Source organism: Macrobrachium nipponense, chromosome 42 (genome assembly GCF_015104395.2).
Source record: "Macrobrachium nipponense isolate FS-2020 chromosome 42, ASM1510439v2, whole genome shotgun sequence".
NCBI lineage: Eukaryota > Metazoa > Arthropoda > Malacostraca > Decapoda > Palaemonidae > Macrobrachium > Macrobrachium nipponense.
The window spans coordinates 10,928,603-10,950,069 of NC_061103.1; the positions used below are offsets into that span (position 1 = coordinate 10,928,603).

Consider the following 21,467-nt stretch of genomic DNA (forward strand, 5'->3'; position numbering starts at 1 on the left):
CACCTTAAAACTAAAACTTAGAGTATAACTTAAACTAGATGCCTCCTAAGTTAAAGTAAATGATTTGAAAACTTAAGCACTAAAAAAGGAAAGCGGGAAAGCAGCTACTGGAGATTGGAAATACTTGAAAACCCCATTCCAAAAGATGGCTCACCAGATCGTCAACATAATGGTACACGTCTCATGGTATCCAGAACCTTAGAGATGTTTCCCCGTGGCGGGAGTCGCGTCATGGAGTCATGGACCGGCCAAACTTCGTGGTCCAACAGGGGTCCTGAAGTGTAGCGGAACATCCCGGATGCTCATCACAGGTTGGTTGGCCTGTAAGTGGGAAGACACATGAGTTAATCTTAAAAGGCATCAACTTTACAGACTAAAGGACAGAAGAACTCCGTTATCATGCCGGTAGCTCGGAAAAACAAAAAAATTTGGGCATAACCCCTCCCTTGCTTCGCCTGAATAGGCTATAAATCCGGAGAGATCCGGTAAGATTATGAAAGGGAGGGGGGATGGTTTTTAATGGTACTTAAGATAAACTATTAAGATAACTTAAACCTAAACTCAAGCGAACCGGACTAGGTACCAGTGTGAAGCGGAGTGTTAGTAACTCAGCAATAACCGGTAAAGGTTAGTAGTGACCTACTGTATGTTTTCCGGTCCAACTCTTACCGGGTTGGACTAGCCCCTTTCCGCTGGATAACCAGGACTCCGGATCAGGGAGGGGGAGCTCTAAGTAAGGAAGGGAAAGGGCGAAGGATGAGGGAACATACACGCTCGAGCTAGCCCGGAGCGACCAAAGGTAAGTAACAAGAGGGGGGGAAGGCCAGGGCCCCCCACAACGGTACCACCACCCGGCCGGGACCGAGAAGGACCGGAGATGGTTTCGAGACCATCTTGGGTTTTTCCTGTCCCGACTCCCTAGCCCCATCCGCCTGAGGAGGAGAGAGGGGAGGCAGGCTCGGGTTATGTGGATGCGAGCATGGGCAGACCGACCCACCCCCGCCCGACCTTATGGAAGAGCGGGAGTGGGGGGGAATGGGTGGACTGGGACAGGCGTCTGGCTGTCACCCGTGATTCAAAAAAAAAAAAAAAAAAAAAAAAAAAAACGAAGTGACCACGAGGCGGTAAAACTGAGATACGATCACCCAAAACCTAGGCCAAACCAACTGGATCAGAGAGAAGCTATCGGGAAGCAACTTGGAACTGAAAAAGCGGTAGGCATACAGGCCCACCCCGGGGCTAAAACCAAACTGATCAGAGAGATACTAATAGGGAATGCAACCGAAACTGATCATGCGGTAGTTATAGGCTCTATGAGCCAGAGGGAACCTAGGCTAAGCCAGACGCCTAACTAACCTAACGATGATTAAAATACATATTAATAAATTAAAACAAAATGAAAGAGAGAAAGTAATAATTAGCAGGAGAAAAATTCCAAGAGTGTACGACTAACCCGAAGGCAGGTCTACCCACTCAAAGCTACGTCAGAGGCCCGATACTAAGAACCTGGACTAGGGTCCTGGATAGAACAAAAAGCCCTACATAAAAGGTGAAATACATTGCATGCGATTGGACAAGCCTGAGTTAGACCTTAAACTAAACAAAAGCGGATAATCAAAATAGAGCATACATAATAGGGAGGTGTTTTCTAGGTTATTGGGAGGGACCAAGAACGAACCCATCACGCGGCAGAACATGCTGCCAATGCTTCCGACCCCGAGAACGTATTTATTTTACCTAAAAAAACGGGCAAATACTGTCCCCTCAGGGACGGAAAAAAACCAACTAATCGTAAATACTGAGTACTTAACTTAGGCTGCCTGCGATTAGCTGCACGCTCCATTATAGTAAAAAATCCACGAAAGGGCACAAAAAACACAGAGAGCAAAATTAGCAACCTGTGGGGCTATGGCGCTAAACTTAAAAGGATGGCCCACTAGAAGGCGCAGCCAGTCAGGCAGCATGGGGATGGAGTAGTAGGTAGTAGTAGTTTACGAGCTGACTCACTCTTGGGTGGGGCGGCTTCCCCTCTTGGAAGGGATTTTGTAGTGGGGAGTATTTCTATTGGCATTTGGCTCGTGTTTAGTGGTTCTCACTCGCCTAGTGTTCATACCGTACACCCTCCATGGAGGGTTGGAGCGAGTCAGTTTATACTGACCTTTTTCTTTATTTTATTATTCTCTTTTGGTATGTGTTTAGTACCATTTACCCTAAAAAAAAAGAAATAATAGAATTAAAGGATTATTTCGCCGCAGCGACACGAGGCTGAGCCCTAGAAACTAAGGCCCTTATTCCGCGCACCTTGTCACCGTGAGCCCCCGTTGAGGCGGGTGGCGCTCAGTATATGATAGGGCGATAATTCCTTTCTCCTATTTTATCTTGGATTTATGTTACCCGTTCTTGAATTTACTTTTCTTTTTTCTTTTCTTTTTACATTTTATGCTTTCATTACGTGAAACTCAACTAAACGTTAAGGACCTTTCATATTCGTTTATTTTGGTTTGTAAGTAAATGGATCGTATCGTTTTTAAAGTACTTGACACCAGAGGAACTAAAGGCAGCCTAGTCATCAAAAGGGATAAGATCTCAACCATTTTAATCTGCCGTTGATTTGTATTTTTTCTTTACTTTTTGTTTTTGGTTACGGCCCTAATTTCTTTTAGTTTAAAAGAAAAGTAGTTACTAAAGCTTCAGGTAAGGTTTTCATATTTGGTTTGGGTCTCTTTGTCTATTAAAGATATACTCTGATTATAAAAGGAAGAAAAGGAAAACTAAGAATTGAAATGAGAAAATTGAGGTGAACTAAAAACAAACATTTAATCATATATTTCATTTGTACACGTTTCAAAAGTCAAAAAAAGAAAAAAACATAGTTAACATATTCACAATTTCATAAATTTCTTTTTCATGCTACGACACTTTCTTTTTCTTTTTATCTATCACAATTGCTATGTCCAGATGTCTCATCCGAAAGAACACAAGAATTTTAGGCAAAAAAATGCTATCACATCTTTGGGAATAGCAACTTCCCGATAAATTCCATTTCTGAAATTAGACTTTTATTTATGCAGTCTTTTTGCCTTCTCTTAAATATCACCATGAAGCTCAATGAAAATTTCTCTCATGATAGATAACTGAGACATGAAATCATCAGAAGGACATGAATTCCGCCCGCCCATTTTAAATATACTAAGCCCATGATTTTTCTTTTTCGTTAGCCTTTGATGCCTTAACTTCCAAATGAGGATATTTTAATCCAAACTTCTTCACAATATAGCCTCGAATGTATCGAAGAGAGTCTTCTTCTATCCCTTCAGATATCAATCTCTTGTCTTCCTCTGTCTCATTATTAGGTTCCTATCCAAGTCTATTGCATCCTCGTTTTCTTTTTCAAAGTCACATTCTACTGTTTTGAAAAAAAATACTTGTCAGGCATATTTCTACAGATAGTTCTCTCTCGCTGTCTCGCATTGCTCTTGCTGGAGTTTGCATTTGCTGGTTAAGGATATCAAATTCTTCTATGCATTCGGTAGGGGTTTTTTCACTTAACAACGCAATGTCTTTCCCTAGCAAGTACTTTCTTAAGCAGAATTTGAAGTTTACTGTATTAGGATTTTCATATGGCCCATTTATTTGACGTACACATCCAAAAAAGTGTTCAAGTATATCCTGATTCAGTCTTGTAGGAATGAATTTAACACCATATAATTTCTTTACCATCTCATATAGGCCTATCAGAGACTTGCATGACAAAATCACTCCCTTTTGAAATTTATACATGCAATTAAACCGTGAGTTTGCCACCTTCATGCAAAACATTTTTGTCTGCTTGTATCCAAGCATCTCTTAAAAATTCATCCCTTGGAAGCCGAAAGAAACTAATGTCCTGATTAAACTTTATCTTTTTCTTTTTCGTATTATAACAACCATAACTGCGCAATTGTTTGGCATGGTTACTTAGCTTTTCTATGATTGTGATTAAACAAGAAACCTATATTTACAGAGACTTTTACCTCAAGACTGCGTGTTAGTGAATGAAACATTGTATTGGACTGTTGGCATTTATATGCCGAGATCCTAAGCAGTTTGTGGATTAAGGACTATAAAAGATCCCCAGAGACAGGATAAACTGAAAGTAGGGTCAGAACCATAAAAGAAATCCTCAGAGACTGGATAAATATAAAATAGAAGCAGAAGACATATTTTGTTTTGATATTTTCGTTCCAATGCGCCCCCGAAGATATACATACTTGACTGTAAGTAGCGGGGGCTCACGTGATCTCACTTGCCCAGCCCTGACCACACCATATCTGCGCGTTAGTTGACCCCTCTCTGTATCGATCCTGGTTCCGTGGTATGTTATCTTCTCTGGCCTTTTTTGCCCTGCCATCATCGTCTGTAGATTTGCAGTTTTCTTCCATTTCAGTTCTTCCTTTAGACTTCAGGGGTTTCAACCTTGATTTGGTTAATTCTCACATAGTAGTATTTAAGTGGTGCATAGCTTGCATTGTTTCACTTTCACTCCCTCTTGCCAAAGATGAATCTGTTGACTGGTGTTCTTTTGTTAAGAAGTTAAAACTGATTATGATAAGATGCACTATCAGGAAAGTAGAGCCTTTGGGATAATGAATGAACAGTCTGAAGAGAAAGCTAGGAACTGTTTATTAAATAGCTCTCCACCTAACACAAGTACTAGTGCCCTGTACTCACAACTGTGAGGGACAACCAACCTAAGAGATGTACCAGCATGTTGCAGGCTTAATATGAAATAACAATAGAGTCGATCTCGGAAGTGTATCCATAAATGCTGGTTCTCAGAATGCTACTGCATCTTGTTACAGGTTTTGAAGCTGCTCAGAGCTGGATTTGGACTTAGATACTATATCAGTTTTTTCCCCTTCCTCTGTTCACCATGCATGTTTCAAGTTCTTGGCCCAAGGAGGTGAAGAATTCTTTAATTGTGAAGTGGAAGTCCCTCAGTAAACAGCAGGGTTCCATTCCCGGCCAAGCGCCGATTACTGAAAATCATCAATAACGGAAACGTCATAATTATGGTAATGAATGGTGTTTATAATGTCATAAGCACCTATAATGTCATAAGCACCAATAAACTGTGTAATGGCACAATAAACTGCTTACATGCCAAAAATTGCATACATCACTGAAAATCTGGTTAACGACATTGTTAGCAAAGAGTTGTAAAACTGAAAGGCCGTTAACCGATGCTACTGATAAGCAAGCACTGCTGTGCATATATATTTATATACCAGCTGCCCGGGAAAACTCAGAATGACAACCAGCAGTAAACTCACTCTCTCTCTCTCTCTCTCTCTCTCTCTCTCTCTCTCTCTCTCTCTCTCTCTCTCTCTCTCTCTCTCTCTCTCTCTCCTGTTAAGATAGTTGATTCAGTTACATTTTTTGCATTTTATATTTTGCCCTTTCTTACCCCTCCCCATTCCTACCAGGACTGAGCAGACTTAAATTCCTAGATAGTAAGTCATATGCACACCAAGTTTGGTTGAAATTACCCCATCGTTTCAGTGTTATGCTGGAACATACACACCTGTGCATACGTATGTACAGTTGACCCCCCATATTTGCAGTGGATGCACGCTAAAACCCTCTTGTCTGAAAAAGTACTTATAAATGCTCATCTTGAAAGTTCAAATATTAAATGTATTACTCTACATCAAATATACAGTAATACCCCGAACTTACACGAGGTTAGGTTCCAGACCCCCTCGCATAAAGGGGATTTTCGTGTACGTTTGGCACAGTCTCTAAAAATGCTAATAAATACTTGCTTCTAGAGTTTGAACACTAAATATGACCCTAATCATGCTCCCTAAGTATTAAGCTAACTTTTAAATGAAATGAAAGTTAAATGTAACTTGATTTAAGAGTTAGTTTAATACATTACCCTTAAAAAAGAAATAACTGGTTGGTGTAAAGATAGTTACAGTAACTACTACGTACATATGTATCCATTTTCGTACGTATACTAACGTTACCCCTAATTCATGGGATGCTGTTTTCTTTTTCCTTCAGAGTAAAAGAAGTTTTCTTTGCGTCACTAGGTAAACTTCATAAGTCAGTTATAACGAAGGTACACAATTCAATGAAATAAAGAAAATGTATGTACATACGTAATGTTTGCAGAGGGTGAAGTTAAGATTCAATCAGTTTGAAATACAGGCGGCCCGCGGTTAACGGCGCAATCACTCAACGGCGAATCGGTTTTACGGCGGTCGTCAAAAATATTCATTAAAAAAATATGGCATTTTAAAGGTATCTTTACGGCACAAATTTCAGTTAACAGCGCCGCTAGCGCCGTTGTCTAATGAGTCCATACATTTGTAGAAATGCCGTTCAGACCATAAAGGTTATGCAAATTATATTAACAAATTTTATGGAGAGTTATTACGTAGGTATTAGGGTAAAATATATGCCTCTGACGCTGTTCTATGCCGAAAATATCGAGTTACATAAGTGCAAATTTAGCTATGGATGTGTCGATTCATAAATGTTCATGCTTTTGTTTAAAATGTGTATGAAAATGTATTACGTGAAAGGCATTTTTATTTCTGTACAGAAATATGATACAAAGGCAGCTTTTGAAACTGCCCTTCACGTTATCAAATACGATATTTTTTCATGTTCTTTCTTGTAAGCCGCCGCTTGCCGCTCTTCCGAAAATATCGATTTAAAAAAGTGCAAATTAGCGATCGATGTGTCGATTTTATAAATGTTTATGCTTTTTTGTTTAAAATGTGTATGAAAATGTATTACGAATAGGGTATTTGAATTTCTGTGCAGAAATATAATAAACAGGCAGCTTTTGAAACTCCCCTTCAAGTTATCAACTACGTTGTTTTTTTTCAAGTTCGTTCTTGTATGCCGCCGTCTGCCGCTCTTCCGAAAATATCGAGTTATGTAAGTGCAAATTTAGCTATGGATGTGTCGATTCATAAATGTTCATGCTTTTGTTTAAAATGTGTATGAAAATGTATTACGTGAAAGGCATTTTTATTTCTGTACAGAAATATGATACAAAGGCAGCTTTTGAAACTGCCCTTCACGTTATCAAATACGATGTTTTTTCATGTTCTTTCTTGTAAGCCGCCGCCTGCCGCTCTTCCGAAAATATCGATTTAAAAAAAGTGCAAATTAGCGATCGATGTGTCGATTCTATAAATGTTTATGCTTTTATGTTTAAAATGTGTATGAAAATGTATTACGAATAGGGTATTTTTATTTCTGTGCAGAAATATGATAAACAGGCAGCTTTTGAAACTGCCCTTCAAGTTATCAACTACGTTGTTTTTTTTCAAGTTCGTTCTTGTATGCCGCCGTCTGCCGCTCTTCCGAAAATATCGAGATAAATAGAGTGCAAATTTAGCGATCGATGTGTCGATTTTTTAAATGTTTATGCTTTTATGTTTAAAATGTGTATGAAAATATATTGCGTAAAGGTATTTTCATTTTTGTACAGAAATAAGATACAAATTAAGGGAGCCTTTGTAACTACGCTCCACGTTGTCAGGGGATGGTTTTTCATGTTTGTTCTTGTCCGCCAGTTCCGAAAAATGCATTGTGTTATTTTATTAATTATGCATCTTTTCCATTAATCCTTTAAAAAGTTATACATTATCTCACTGTATCCAAGAATATTGTATGTATTCTCATGTTATTGTATTTTAAAATACTACGGCAAACTTAAGCCCGTATTCCGCGGAGCGGCCAATGTTGTGGTTTGAAATCAGCTGATGAATAAGAGTTTGTTTCACCATAACGCAATTCTGAGCGAATGCTCTTGCTTCTAGTTAGCATAAACGAATATCTATATACTATATACTTTGACTATTATATGAGACAAAGTTATTTTTCCTTAGAACAGCGTGTTTTTAGGTGGAAATATTTATTGAATATGTCTCGTTGTGAATGTGAACTACTATTTTTTTTCGTTAACAGATTACATTGGCGCATGTTGATTTTTGCGTAAAAAAATTACGTGATTTCCGTTCGCAATAATCCTTCCTTTATATCATAGTAATACGAACTTTACGTTATTTATCTTATATCGGCGTGAAACCAACAGTAAAATGTGTTCTTTCAAGCACAGTAGTTTTGATTAAAACCTGTTTTTTATTTTATCCCAATTTTATCTACACTTGTGTGTGATGGCAGACGTTTACTGCAGTTTTATCCTTGTTGCCGATGTACGATAATAGTCATTAGCAGCTTGAACAGTTTTCTCAGCTTCAGTTATAACTAGGTTTAAATTTAACGGTATATTTCCCGGTTGATCTTTAATCTATATTGATCTCTGATCTATAGCGAATAAAGTTATTACATTAAGATTTCTCAGTTCTATTCTATACATAACGCCATTTATAACAAATACGGTAATGTTGCACTGTAGTACGATGATCGAAATACAAGCCAAACAGATGTTATCCAGTTCGGTTGTACTTAGAAAAAAAAAATAAAAAAAAAAAGTCGTTTCTCGTTCGGTTGTTCATGGCTGTACACGTTCACGCAACGAGTATAACGTTAAAACCACACTTTCATCATTCTCTTTTCCTGTTATTGACCTTATGTAACTAGAAGATGGATAAAGTTAGGCCATTGTAATTTGATCTCTCATAAAATCGGACTATCATAAGACAAATGATCATAACCTGAACACTACAGCTACCTGTACACTGTATAAACTTTATTATATCTTTACATACTTTAGACACCCACATGTACTGTACAGTAAATTCTATTGTACTATACTGCATAAATATAGTTTTACTTATTGCGCCGTTGTGGGATTACGGCGCCTTTGACTGGTCTAGAGTTTCGAAAGAAGGTGTGCGGCGGCCGTAGGCTTTAAAATCGCTCAACATCGAAAATTGCTTGGCGTCGGCGGCCAGGAACGGAACCCCTGCCGCTAACCGAGGGCCGCCTGTACATGTCATGTGAGGTAAAATTCTGGAGGGGTATCATCTTTAAAATGTGTGAATGGTATCACATTTTCTGAAAGTACAATAACTGTATGTGCTGTAATTGCATAACATATTACATACACATTGTACCAGCGCTTTTCTCCGAGGTCAAGATAGTAATTTTCACAGAACAACAACTCTCTCTGATATGTTTTACGTTTTACTAGTTGATAATGAAGGTCTTATATAGTGACAAACACTGTGAATTATGTACTGCCTTGGTATATATTTTCAAAAATATAAATAGCATACACAGAATCTCCATATTGATTTGACACTTAACCCTTTAACGCCGAAGGTGTATAATAAAAATCTTCTCCCGTATGCCGAGGGGGTCTCGGAGTGAGCGCCGAAGCGGAAAAAATATTTTTTTCAAAAAATCACAGCGTGCTTAGTTTTCAAGAAGAGTTCATTTTTGGCTCCTTTTTTTGTCATTGCCTAAAGTTTAGTATGCAACCATCAGAAATGAAAAAAATATCATTATTATATATAAATAATGCTATATATGATAGAGCGAAAACAAAATTTGATATATAATTGTATTCAAATCGCGCTGTGAGCAAAACGGTTAAAGCTAACGAGTTAAATTTTTTGTTGTTGTATTGTACACTAAATTGCAATCATTTTGGTATATAACACATTGTAAAACGATCAAAGCAACACAGAGAAAATATTATCACAAAATGACGCATGAATTTGTAACGCGAGGACTTAAAAATTTTTTTTTTTTAATTCACCATAAATCTAAATATTGTTCTAGAGACTTCCAATTTGTTTCAAAAGGAAGATAAATGATTGAATATTACTATACTGTATGAGTTTTAGCTTACAATTGCAGTTTTTGACCATTTCGGACGAGTTAAATTTGACCGAATGTCGAATTTTTTTATATTTTTTATATGCAAATATATCAAAAATGAGAAAAGCTACAACCTTCAATTATTTTTTGTTGTATTCTACATAAAATTGTGCACATTTTCATATATAAAAAACTATGAAACGCCTAATATGACATGGAGCAAATATTACGAGAATGCGATGTATGCATTTCGGAGATTTGCGGCGAAGAATCCACACGCGAAGGGAAGGAAAGTTTTTTTAAAAATTCACCATAAATCTAAATATTGTGGTAGAGACTTTGAATTTGTTTTAAAATGAAGATAAAGGACTGAATATTACTAGACTGTAAGAGTTTTAGCTTACAATTGTGTTTTTGGACCATTTCGGTAGAGTCAAAGTTGACCAAACGTGGTTTTTTTCTATTTATCGTGATTTATATGCAAATATATAGAAAATGAGAAAAGCTACAACCTTCAATCATTTTTAGTTGTATTCTACATGAAATTGTGCACATTTTCATATATAAAACTTTATGTAACGGCTAATTTAAAATGGTGCAAACATTACAACAATCGGACAAAAAAATTTCTGATTTTTTTCTGAAGAGTTACCGCGCGGACGTAAGGAAAATATTTTTGTTTTGTTTTTTCATAACTTCACCATAAATCAAAATATTGTGCTAGAGACTTCCAATTTGTTGCAAAATGAAGGTAAATGATTGAATATTACTAGAATATAAGAGTTTTAGCTTACAATTGCGTTTTCCGACTATTTCGGTAGAGTCAAAGTTGACCGAAGGTTGAAATTTTGGCACTTATCGTTATTTATATGAAAATATTTGAAAACTGATAAAAGCTACAATCATGAGTATCTTTTAGTTGTATTCTACATGAAATTGCACACATTTTCATATATAATACTTCATGTAACGGCTAATTTAAAATGGTGCAAAAATTATGTCAAAGTGACGAAATAACTTCTGAGATGTGTCACTGATACTTTTTAGTGCGATAAGAAAGAAATTTGCGTTTGCGCGCCTGCATAACGATTGTAAACAAAACAACGCCTTGATCCGTAAGCTCCCAGCATCCCCCAAGGCGCATGATTCAAAAGTTTTCGCCTGGTAGGCCGATAAGTATTTTTCCGCGAATTTTTAAAAAACTTTTTTTATCGACGTACCATATGTCCAATCGGCACCCGACAGACAATTTATGTCGACGTTTAATACATCCAATCGGCGTTAAAGGGTTAAAAGCATGAAAACTTTACTGTTTATAGTGTACTAGTACGTACTTCAGAAATTAAACAAAGTTCCTGAAGGGATATCATTTTTGAAAGTGCAGTAACTTTGTGGATGGGTATTGCATCTTTTAATGTACATATATGCACTAACTGTAGGTGCATATACATATCATATTTTTGCATGTACAATAATAAAAATAATACATTTTAATAAAGATTTTATACAGAAAAGCTTTAAAACATAAAAATTTACATAATAAATTAAACATAAACACTTTTCCAGGGTTTGTGCTATTGTGAAGAACTTGCATATGATAATTAGTTAGCTTCCAATGAATAGTTCACGCTATTGTGAATTCGCGCAACTCAAATCGCGTAAGTTCGGGGTATTACTGTTACCTCAAACTATTATCCTATTATGTACTGTTCTTTGAAATGATAGTATTAAGTGATAGTATTTATATCATTTCAAAGTCATCTTGAACATTTTACCCTTCTAACCCTTCCAACCAATAACAGAGATAGAGAGAGTTGGCAAGAGGGAGAGAGCAAGAGAGTTTTCAGTATCCTTCATAGGGTATTTGACCACCTAGTGGCAACATTTATTTGACCATTGAGTTGCAACATTTATTGACCACTGAGTGGCAACATCTACCCTTGCAGTCAGTATGTCAAGATATTTGACAGGTTACACCCCCCCCCCCCCCCCCCCCCCATCTTGCTCCAAAGCCTTAGGAAAAAGTTGAGGGAAAGAATTTATATTGAGCAAAAATATTTCTAAGTCACTAGATTTTCTTTACTTTAATATTAATATTTGAAAATTAGTAAATCATTTATTCATCATACAAAACAAATGAACATAAATATTTTATAATTATTATTATTTTATCTTATTAAACTTTATATTATTTAAAAATTAGTTCTGTAAATCATTTCATAGAACATATATGAAGGTACAGTACAGTATTTAGTCACAAAAATAATAGGAAAATATTGAATATTGCTTCTATCTGCAAAAAAAATGGCAAAAGTGAGTTCTCCCATGGATAATTTATAGTTCTCACATCTTGATAGACCTACTTACTGTAGGCTAATGGGAGGAATATCTTATTCCTTTTACAACTCTGTAAATTAACAGAAACAGTTGTGTACATGTCTTATAAAATAGCCCTGCTCACTCAATAGTAACTGTTTTGACATTGTCCCCATCATTGTCTCCTCAACTGGTAAGTGTTTAACCCTCTTACGCCGACTGGACGTATTTTACGTCGACATTTTTTGTCTCCCGTGTGCCGACTGGACATATTTTACGTCGACTTACAAAAGTTTTTTTTTAAATTCGCGGAAAAATACTTATAGGCCTACCAGCCTAAAACTTTTGAATCACGCGCCTTGGGGGATGGATGCTGGGAGTTCACGGATCAAGGTGTTGTTTTGTTTACAATCGTTACGCAGGCGCGCAAGCGCGAATTTCTTTCTTGCCGCACTAAAAAGTATCTGTGACACATCTCGGAAATTATTTTGTCACTTTGACATAATTTTTGTACCATTGTAAATTAGCCGTTACATGAAGTATTATATATGAATATGTGCACATTTTTATGTAGAATACATCAATAAAATACTCATGATTGTAGCTTTTATCAGTTTTGAGATATTTTTATATAAATAACGATAATTGCCAAAATTTCAACCTTTGGTCAATTTTGACTCTACAGAAATGGTCGAAAAACGCAATTTTAAGCTAAAACTCTTATGTTTTAGTAATATTCAATCATTTACCTTAGTTTTGCAACTAATTGGAAGTCTCTAGCACAATATTTCGATTTATGGTGAATTTATGAAAAAACTTTTTCCTTACGTCCGCGCGGTAACTCTTCCGAAAAAAATCATACATGCGATTGTGGTAATGTTTGCACCATTTTAAAATTAGCCGTTATATAAAGTTTTATATATGGAAATGTGCACAATTTCATGCACAATACAACTAAAAACAACCCATGGTTGTAGCTTTTATCAGTTTTGAGATATTTTCATAATAAAATAACGATAATTGCCAAAATTTCAACCTTCGGTCAACTTTGACTCTACCGAAATGGTCGAAAAACGCAATTGTAAGCTAAAACGCTTATATTCTAGTAATATTCAAGCATTTACCTTCATTTTGCAACAAATTGGAAGTCTCTAGTACAATATTTCGATTTATGGTGAATTTATGAAAAAAATAACATTTTCTTTACGTCCGCGCGGTAACTCTTCCGAAAAAATCATACGTGCGATTGTGGTAATGTTTGCACCATTTTAAATTAGCCGTTACATAAAGTTTTATATATGAAAATGTGCGCAATTTTATGTAGAATACAACAAAAAATAATTGAAGGTTGTAGCTTTTCTCATTTTTGAAATATTTGCATATAAGTCACGATAAATAGAAAAAAAACACATTCGGTCAACTTTGACTCTACCGAAATGGTCGAAAAACGCAATTGTAAGCTAAAACTCTTACAGTCTAGTAATATTCAGTCATTTATCTTCATCTTGAAACAAATTCGAAGTCTCTAGCAAAATATTTAGATTTATGGTGAATTTTAAAAAAAATCTTTCCTTCCCTCCGCGCGGATTCTCCGCCACAAATCTCCGAAATGCGTACGTCCCATTCTCGGAATATTTGCTCCATTTCATATTAGGCATTTCATAGAGTTTTATATATGAAAATGTGCGCAATTTCATGTAGAATAAAACGAAAAATATTTGAAGGTTGTAGCTTTTCTTATTTTCGAAATAATTGCATATAAAAAAATATTATAAAAAAATTCGACATTCGGTCAACTTTAACTCGTCAGATATGGTCGAAAACTGCAATTGTAAGCTAATACTCTTACAGTATAGTAATATTCAATCATTTGTCTTCATTTTGAAAGAAATTGGAATTCTCTAGGACAATATTATATTTAGATTTATGGTGAATTTTTGAAAAAAATATTTGTTTACGTCTGCACGTTACGAATTCATGCATTATTTTGTGATAATATTTTCTCTGTGTTGTTTTTATCGTTTTACAATGTGTTATATACCAAAATGATTGCAATTTAGTGTACATTACAACGAAAAAAAAAGTAACTTGTTACCTTTAACCGTTTTGCGCACAGCGTGATTTGAATACAATTATATATGAAATTTCGTTTTTGCGCTATCATACATCGCCTTATTTATATATGATAATGATCATTTTTTTCATTTCTGATGGTTGCATACTAAACTTCAGCCAATGGCAAAAAAAGGAGTAAAAAATGAACTTAATCTTGAAAACTGAGCGCGCTGGGATTTTTTGAAAAAAATATTTTTTCCGCTTCCGCGCTCACTCTGAAACACCTCCGGCACACGGGAGACAATTTTTATTTTTACCGCTTCGGCGTAAGAGGGTTAAGCACATCACCTTTTTCAATCTTCCCTTTAGGGTTTTGCCCCTCCAACCTTTAATGCATGTAATTTCCATGTAGGATTTCCCAAACTGCTCACAATTTCTGCTTCATTAGTGATCTGGCTCCATTCTAAGTGGAATATTGCACATGTAATCATAACTGAGGTTCTGAACTCCAGTTCAGTTAGGCTATCTGGATCCTCAGAAGGGCGTGTATAGAATTTCTGAAGTGTCTGTATAAGCTTCAAGAACCTTTCGTAGTGATGGTTCTCAGGGAAGGATGCATTATATCTTTTGTTAAATTTTTGCCCATATCAACTTCCTAGTATCCTTCTCTTCACATGATGAAGTTTGAGGTCGGGAGGGATAGATTCAACAGTTCTTATGCAACGAGGCTATCAAACCATAGTTATTCGAGTCACCAAGGTTTTACCATTGTTTTTTCTTTTTCCCAAGACCTCAGGGAGGAAGCTGGAGGCTAGTTTTAGACACATCCAGTTTCAACTAGTTTATTCATATTAGTCCCTCTTTGTTTCATTCGAAAGGGCGGAGGATAATTTCTGTCGACATGTAGAACACTTACGTCTACGTCCTGATACCAAAACTAGCTCACGCAGCTTCCTAGGAACCATTAATTGTTCGGTGATTTCTCTTTTACTACCTGACTTCGGTCGAACGTAACGACACAAAAGTTCGTCCTTTAAACAAAAGGATTCCTTACACACATCATCAAGATCATCATCCAGCTCACATTCAGAAATTCGGGTCAGTGTCTCATCCTCTTTCTGCAACTCAACTAGCTCATCCTTATCCAAAACGTTAGAGCCTAATTCATCACCGTAACTAGTACTAGATACTGGTACATTTACTATGTTACTCTCGACAGCTACGCCTTCCCCTTGGCTATCACTATCAACGATAGAGTTAGGTCTCTCAGTCACACTCATGCCAAGATCAACCTCGCTACCTCTATCACACTCGTTCGAATTCACGAACTCACTCACGTTCGAATTCACGAACTCACTCACGTTCGAATTCACGAACTTACTCACGTTCGAATCCATGAACAAATTATGATCGTAGTCTATGTCTGTATCTAAACCCGACCTAGTTACTACCATTTCAGGCACTGGAATATTCCTCACAACAGGATTCACATTCTTGGATAAAGCTAAGTCGTTACCGACAATAATGTCAACGCCTTCGACGGGCAAACTGTCCACAACTGCAAGCTTTACTTCTCCTGACACTACCTGACTTTCTAAATTCAACTTCAACAAAGGACAAAGAACACAAGTGGTAGGAAATCCACCTAACATGACATTCTCTTCCATATTTGATTTCTGCCCTGTTCGGCACACACACTCTTCGAATCAGTGAGACAGCAGCACCTCTGTCTCGAAGCAAGACTACTTCTCTCGAATCTACTCCTCCAAGAGAGGAAACTACGCCTTCCGACAGAAATTCACCAAAAACTTTCTTAGTTTCTCTCATCACATCATCCCTACTTGACGAAAGGTTAACTAGAGACACTGGTTTCTTACCGTCCTTCCTTTCTACTGCACAATTCCTCGCTAAATGCCCTTTCCAATTACATCGGAAACAAGTTAATTCTGAGCCACTAGATGCCACTTTACTCTTACAAACCTTAGACGTATGACCAGGTTTTCTGCATGTATAACAGGAATAGTCACTTCTACTCGCATTGCTATTACTAGGACTGAAACCTTTACTGCTTTGTATTCTACCAGACGAAGGATCATTTCGTTTCTTACTAACACTCAAATTATGAATTAGACTATATTCGTCAGCTAGCCTAGTTGCTCCTGCAAAAGATACTTCTCGCCTATCTTCTATATAAAGTTTAATCTCAGGGGATACGTTATCTTTGAAGTTTTCTAACAACACTAAGTTCTTCAAACCATCAAAATCCTCAACCTTAGCAGAAGTTAACCAATGAAAAAACAGCCTTTCTAACTTCTTATCGTATTCTACATACGTAGTATTTTCATCCTTTCTCAAATTTCTAAATTTCTTACGGTACGCCTCTGGTACTAACCTAAATGCGCTAAGAACAGTTTCTTTCACGATATCGTAATCATCACATTCCTCCTTCGACATGCAACTATACACAGTAAGTGCCCTACCACTCAAAACTGACTGCAAATATAAAGTCCACGTTTCTTTAGGAGAACCTACTCTTTCCATTAACTTCTCAAAACACATGAAATATGTCGTAACATCTTCCTCATCAAACTTTGGTACTAATTTTAGCACTGCACTCATACCTAATGTATCAGCTCCGTTTTCGTTTTCGCCTGACCGACTGTTACAAGTACTTTCCCTTTACCCAGCAATTTCCAACTCATGCATACGTTCTTTCTCTCTTCCTGCTGCATTGCCAACATTTCTCTCTCTTGCTGCATTTTCATTGCTTCTCTCTCTTTCTCTTGCTGCATTATCATTGCTTCTCTCTCTTTCTCTTGCTGCATTTTCATTACTTCTCTCTCAGCCGCTCTTTCATCTCTCTCATACTTTTCTCTTTCTTTCTTTTCAACATACTCACGGAGATCATTCCCCTCTAGACCTAGTAGCTTACCTGACTCGATAAACTCTTTCACCATCTCACTCATTCTGATTCTTTCTATATCCTCCCTGTTTCAAACTGTTAAAGTGTTGATAGCCTAGGCAAGGTCGCCACAATGTTACGGTGTCGAAATATCCTGGCAAGGGTCGACACAATGTTACGGCCTCTGAGAGAGGTCCGCTTCAGGTTCGATATGTAATAATAGAAAAAAATATTTCAACACCAACAGTTGAAACTGGGGATACGAATATAGAAAGAAACACTAACACAACAAAGGTTTATTTACAAGCTTACTAACAAAGGTAAATGCAGAATGGTATCTCCTATTTACATAAAAAGATAGAATCTTACACTGCATGTACTGGGGGAACAGTGAGGCAATTCAAATACTTGCTAGTCAATTTGGTAATCCGAGGCGATGGCTTCACAAAAGGAGAGCGGCAATCGCAGACGTCCTCTTGACTCCGTATTGCAGAAAATAGTCTACTTGTAAGGCCGGAACTCCCCCAAAACCTGTAGCAGGACCTTTTTTTCCCTGAAGTCTGCTCAGCATCGAGATAACACGGCTGTCCACTCCTGAAGACGACCAGACCAGTATCCAACCAACTCTCGAACAACTTTTCTTATGATCCTTCATCGGTCCCTTTCTCTCTTATCTCTCACGGATAATCTCTGCTGCTGCTAATTTCTCACTGATATTCTGATCTGTGGCTCTTACTCTCTGTGACTAACTGGAGTCTGTTTTACGATCTCTCTCTCTCCAACTTCGACCGCCATATTTATACGACACTCTTGGGGGGGGAGCCTACGGCGAGCGTCACAGACTCCCGAGATTTCTAGAAACTCTTAGATGAATCTAGACGAGGTATTGCATCAGAAATCGCGGCATTTCTCACGTGACGACGGCGCCAGACGAATTCCACTACACTCCTGCCAATTCTAGAACCATCATGATAACAGGCACCTCCAACACATAGCGCTAACGCCTCCTTGCTGCCAAACTTCTCGAAAATGTGTTCTCCTTTCCTTTATCTTTCTTTGCTAGGAAGCAATTACCATCACAATGTACCATACGTCCAATCGGCACCCGACAGACAATTTTCGTCGACGTTTAATACGTCCAATTGGCGTTAAAGGGCTAGAAAAGGTTGTCATGCAGCTCAAGGGAGATGTAAGCATTTTTGCCTCATTATTTGCAAAATGTTCAAATTTAGTACTATTATAAGCTGTAAAGCTTATAGTCCTGTTGTTTCGGTGTTTGTTGTTAGGAAATCCTGCCGTTGAAATTTGGTTACAGGAGCGCACCACATGTGAAGGTGATAGTTTTTAGATTTGGACTGTTGGTTATGGGCTTTTTACTCATGCACACGAGTCATTAGTACTCTACAACAGTCATTGTTACCTGTATGGATCCTCTGACAAGTCCCAATATGAGGGTCTTATGTCCTGTTGTGGTTCCAATGACTGGCAATAGTACTTGCCAGTAAGGATCACACAACAGCCAGGAATATTGAAAAGCTTTTTTCCTCTCATCAAAAAGCTTTTAGTTCGCTTGGCTGAACAATTGTTTCGCTGGCTGCACTAATCCATTATCCTTATTCAATGTGGTAGTCAGCTATCTTGAACAGTAGGTAAGATTTCATTCCAAATTATGGAAAATTTTATGATAAGACTAATTATTTGAATACCTATTGTTTAAAGTGGAAACCCACCCAGCCTCTCAACGTCTTAGTGGGTGGTCATGAAGAATTCTGAAAAGAATGTAGACTCCACCTGGTGGGAAACAGGTGATTACAGACAATCCTAGGAGAGTAGCCAAGGTTCATTTTTGTTTTATTTTGATTGCTGATCACACTTGAAGCCATGAATATATAAGCTAACTTTAACATTAGGTAAGTATCCAAATAATTTTATCATAAAAATTTTCATTTTATTACATCATGATTATCATGCAAGTTGAATTTTCAATTGATTCCACTGGCCTATGTTCAATATTTAAGGCTCAGTAGGCTAAATGTGAATTGTCATACGTCAGCCAGGTGCATCAAACTTACATCTTGGTTAATGATTTATTGCTATTTGCTGTAATTAACAGCCACTGAAAATTTAATGAAAAACATTGGCATAAGCTGTAGGAAGTATTGACATGAAAAACCAAATTGAGAAACATCTTTGTGCCAGTGTTTATTACTGTAAATAGTGCATGTTATTTAAGAGTTGCATTGCAGTTGTTTATTTGCTAGTTCTAAAGGGTTTCATCCATAAGTAAAGATAAATTACTATTCTTTCTTTGTATATTGAAAAAGAAGGTTCTATATTAAGAAAGTGTACTAGTAAATTTAAGTAGCAGGTGAGTTGCATCTGAAGATATGAATAATGTGTAGGCTGCAAAACACTGAAAAAGTTAAAAAGCAGTATCTGAAACAAATAAAATTATACCTTAATTAAAAAGCGAATTTTAAATTATTTAAAATTTGCTTTTTATAGGAAGATGAGCCATATTTTTTTTAACCCAGCTTTGTTAATTTATCAAACATGGATCTCCAAATTGTTTCATCTAGCAACTAAGGGCAGTGAGGATGTCAGTAGTACTCAAACAGTTGATGATTTTGATAATGTAAGCATCACCAGAATGCAAATAGCATATGATCACACGATCATATTTTATGATGTGTTGATATGAGCATAGTACAAACAGTTTAATTGGATACAGTTTATTGAAATTATGATAATTTTAAATACAACTGTACAATTTGACTTTTGCAAATGGACACTGCCCTCCACAAAAGATTGACCTTTTTGGAATTTTGGAAAAGAGATTGTAAACCTGTACAAACATTTTATTTAATTATAGTATGCTATGTAGAGTGAGGTTGTTTCTGGGTTATATGTCTCTAGTTCTAACCAGGTAAACCTAAATTGACAGGTACCTCGCCCTTCTCTTCCCGCTGATGGTGTCGCACTCTGTATGTGGTACCTGGCATACTGTGAAGAAGCTGTGGAGAGAATATGTTTGCTACCAGATAAAGTGCTGTCAGAACTGATCCGTTATGCATTGTGGTTATTAGAATGCTCCCATCAGTCTTCTAGAACACATGCTGTAATGTTTTTTGGCATGGTTTTCCGATTTAGAGCCATCTTAGAAAGGTTTGATGAACAAGATGGCCTGAGGAAAGTTCTGAATATGCTCTCCACATTATCCCTCTTCCAAGATGTTTGGGAACAAGATATCTTAGATGAACCAAACGAAGCAATGATGTGGCAAACTGTCAAGCAAGTGTGCCTTAGTCTGAAGCATTACTTTGAAGCTCATTTGTCTCTGAAAGTCCAGAGCCTTCAAAGACTATGTAAAGAACTTGGTGCTGTGCAACAACCCTCCATGCCTTCATACAAGGTAGGTATGTCTCTCTTAGCGGTCAAAGAAGGAAGAAAAATGTGGATATACACATTCTATTATTATATGTTCCATGAAACACATTCTATTATATGTTCCATGAAATACGGTGAAGATGAATAATTGAAAAATGCTAAATAGTAAGTAAAGATAATCCTCACTTTCTCATAAGTGATAGTAGACCACTGGATTTTCTTAAATTAGGGAGGGGATGGGTGGTCTGTATGCCTTGGTTTTGGTTTCTTATTTGCCATCAGATACAGAAAGTTATCCTGTAATGAATGTGACAGTTTCTTTCTATTAATATAGGTTAGCAGTGTAGATATATGTTGGGGAGCACCACTGTGATTCAGTTACTAGTTCATGAGAAGAAAACATGAGGTACTGATGAAATAGGTTATAGTAGGTGTAATGTACCTGCAGGTTTCTTTATTTGAAAAACCATGTGTAAAAATGCCAAGGATATGCATAGATGGTTTGGCAAATTATTAAAATGAAGCTTGAAATTTTAGTAAGTAGAAAATTAATATCTTGATTTGTTCAAGATATCAAACCAACCACTACTTTTATAATGCAATTGGCAAAATGCTGCAGCAGCGTCTTATTCAAATGATAAAGACAATGATATAAATACAAATTACTTTCATTGAAGCTTGGCGGGAACCGGGTCATGCAGGGAAATCATTTATTTAAAGCCTGTTTGATATATACTAGTGTAAAAAAAAGTGTAGGCCTAATTTTGAATATTATGAAAATAATGCTTAAAAGGTACCTTTATTAGGCAAGATTGAATGCAAAGTTTATAAGTAGAACAAAGAGGCACTATTATAGTAGACCAAATAGTCAGGGATGCAAAGTGAACAGGTACTAACTCTAACCATATCCATAAATGAACAGTAGAGTTATTATACTCTAATAAGCAAGATGACACAAATTCTTAGTCAATTTGTTTGAAAGTGTCGAGCAAAAAACAGTTGGTGTGAATGAAGT

General features: G+C 36.8%; 1 protein-coding gene across 4 annotated transcripts in view; it reads left to right on the forward strand.

Moving 5' to 3' along the window:
• The window catches only part of LOC135212973 (DDB1- and CUL4-associated factor 1-like), a 287,714-nt gene that overhangs the window by 143,624 nt on the left and 122,623 nt on the right, over window positions 1-21,467 (forward strand). For all 4 annotated transcript variants that reach the window (XM_064246733.1, XM_064246734.1, XM_064246731.1 and 1 more), the window contains one exon: window positions 20,010-20,477. In XM_064246733.1, coding sequence (XP_064102803.1) covers window positions 20,010-20,477 — 468 coding nt within the window. The remainder of the gene's footprint in view (window positions 1-20,009; window positions 20,478-21,467) is intronic.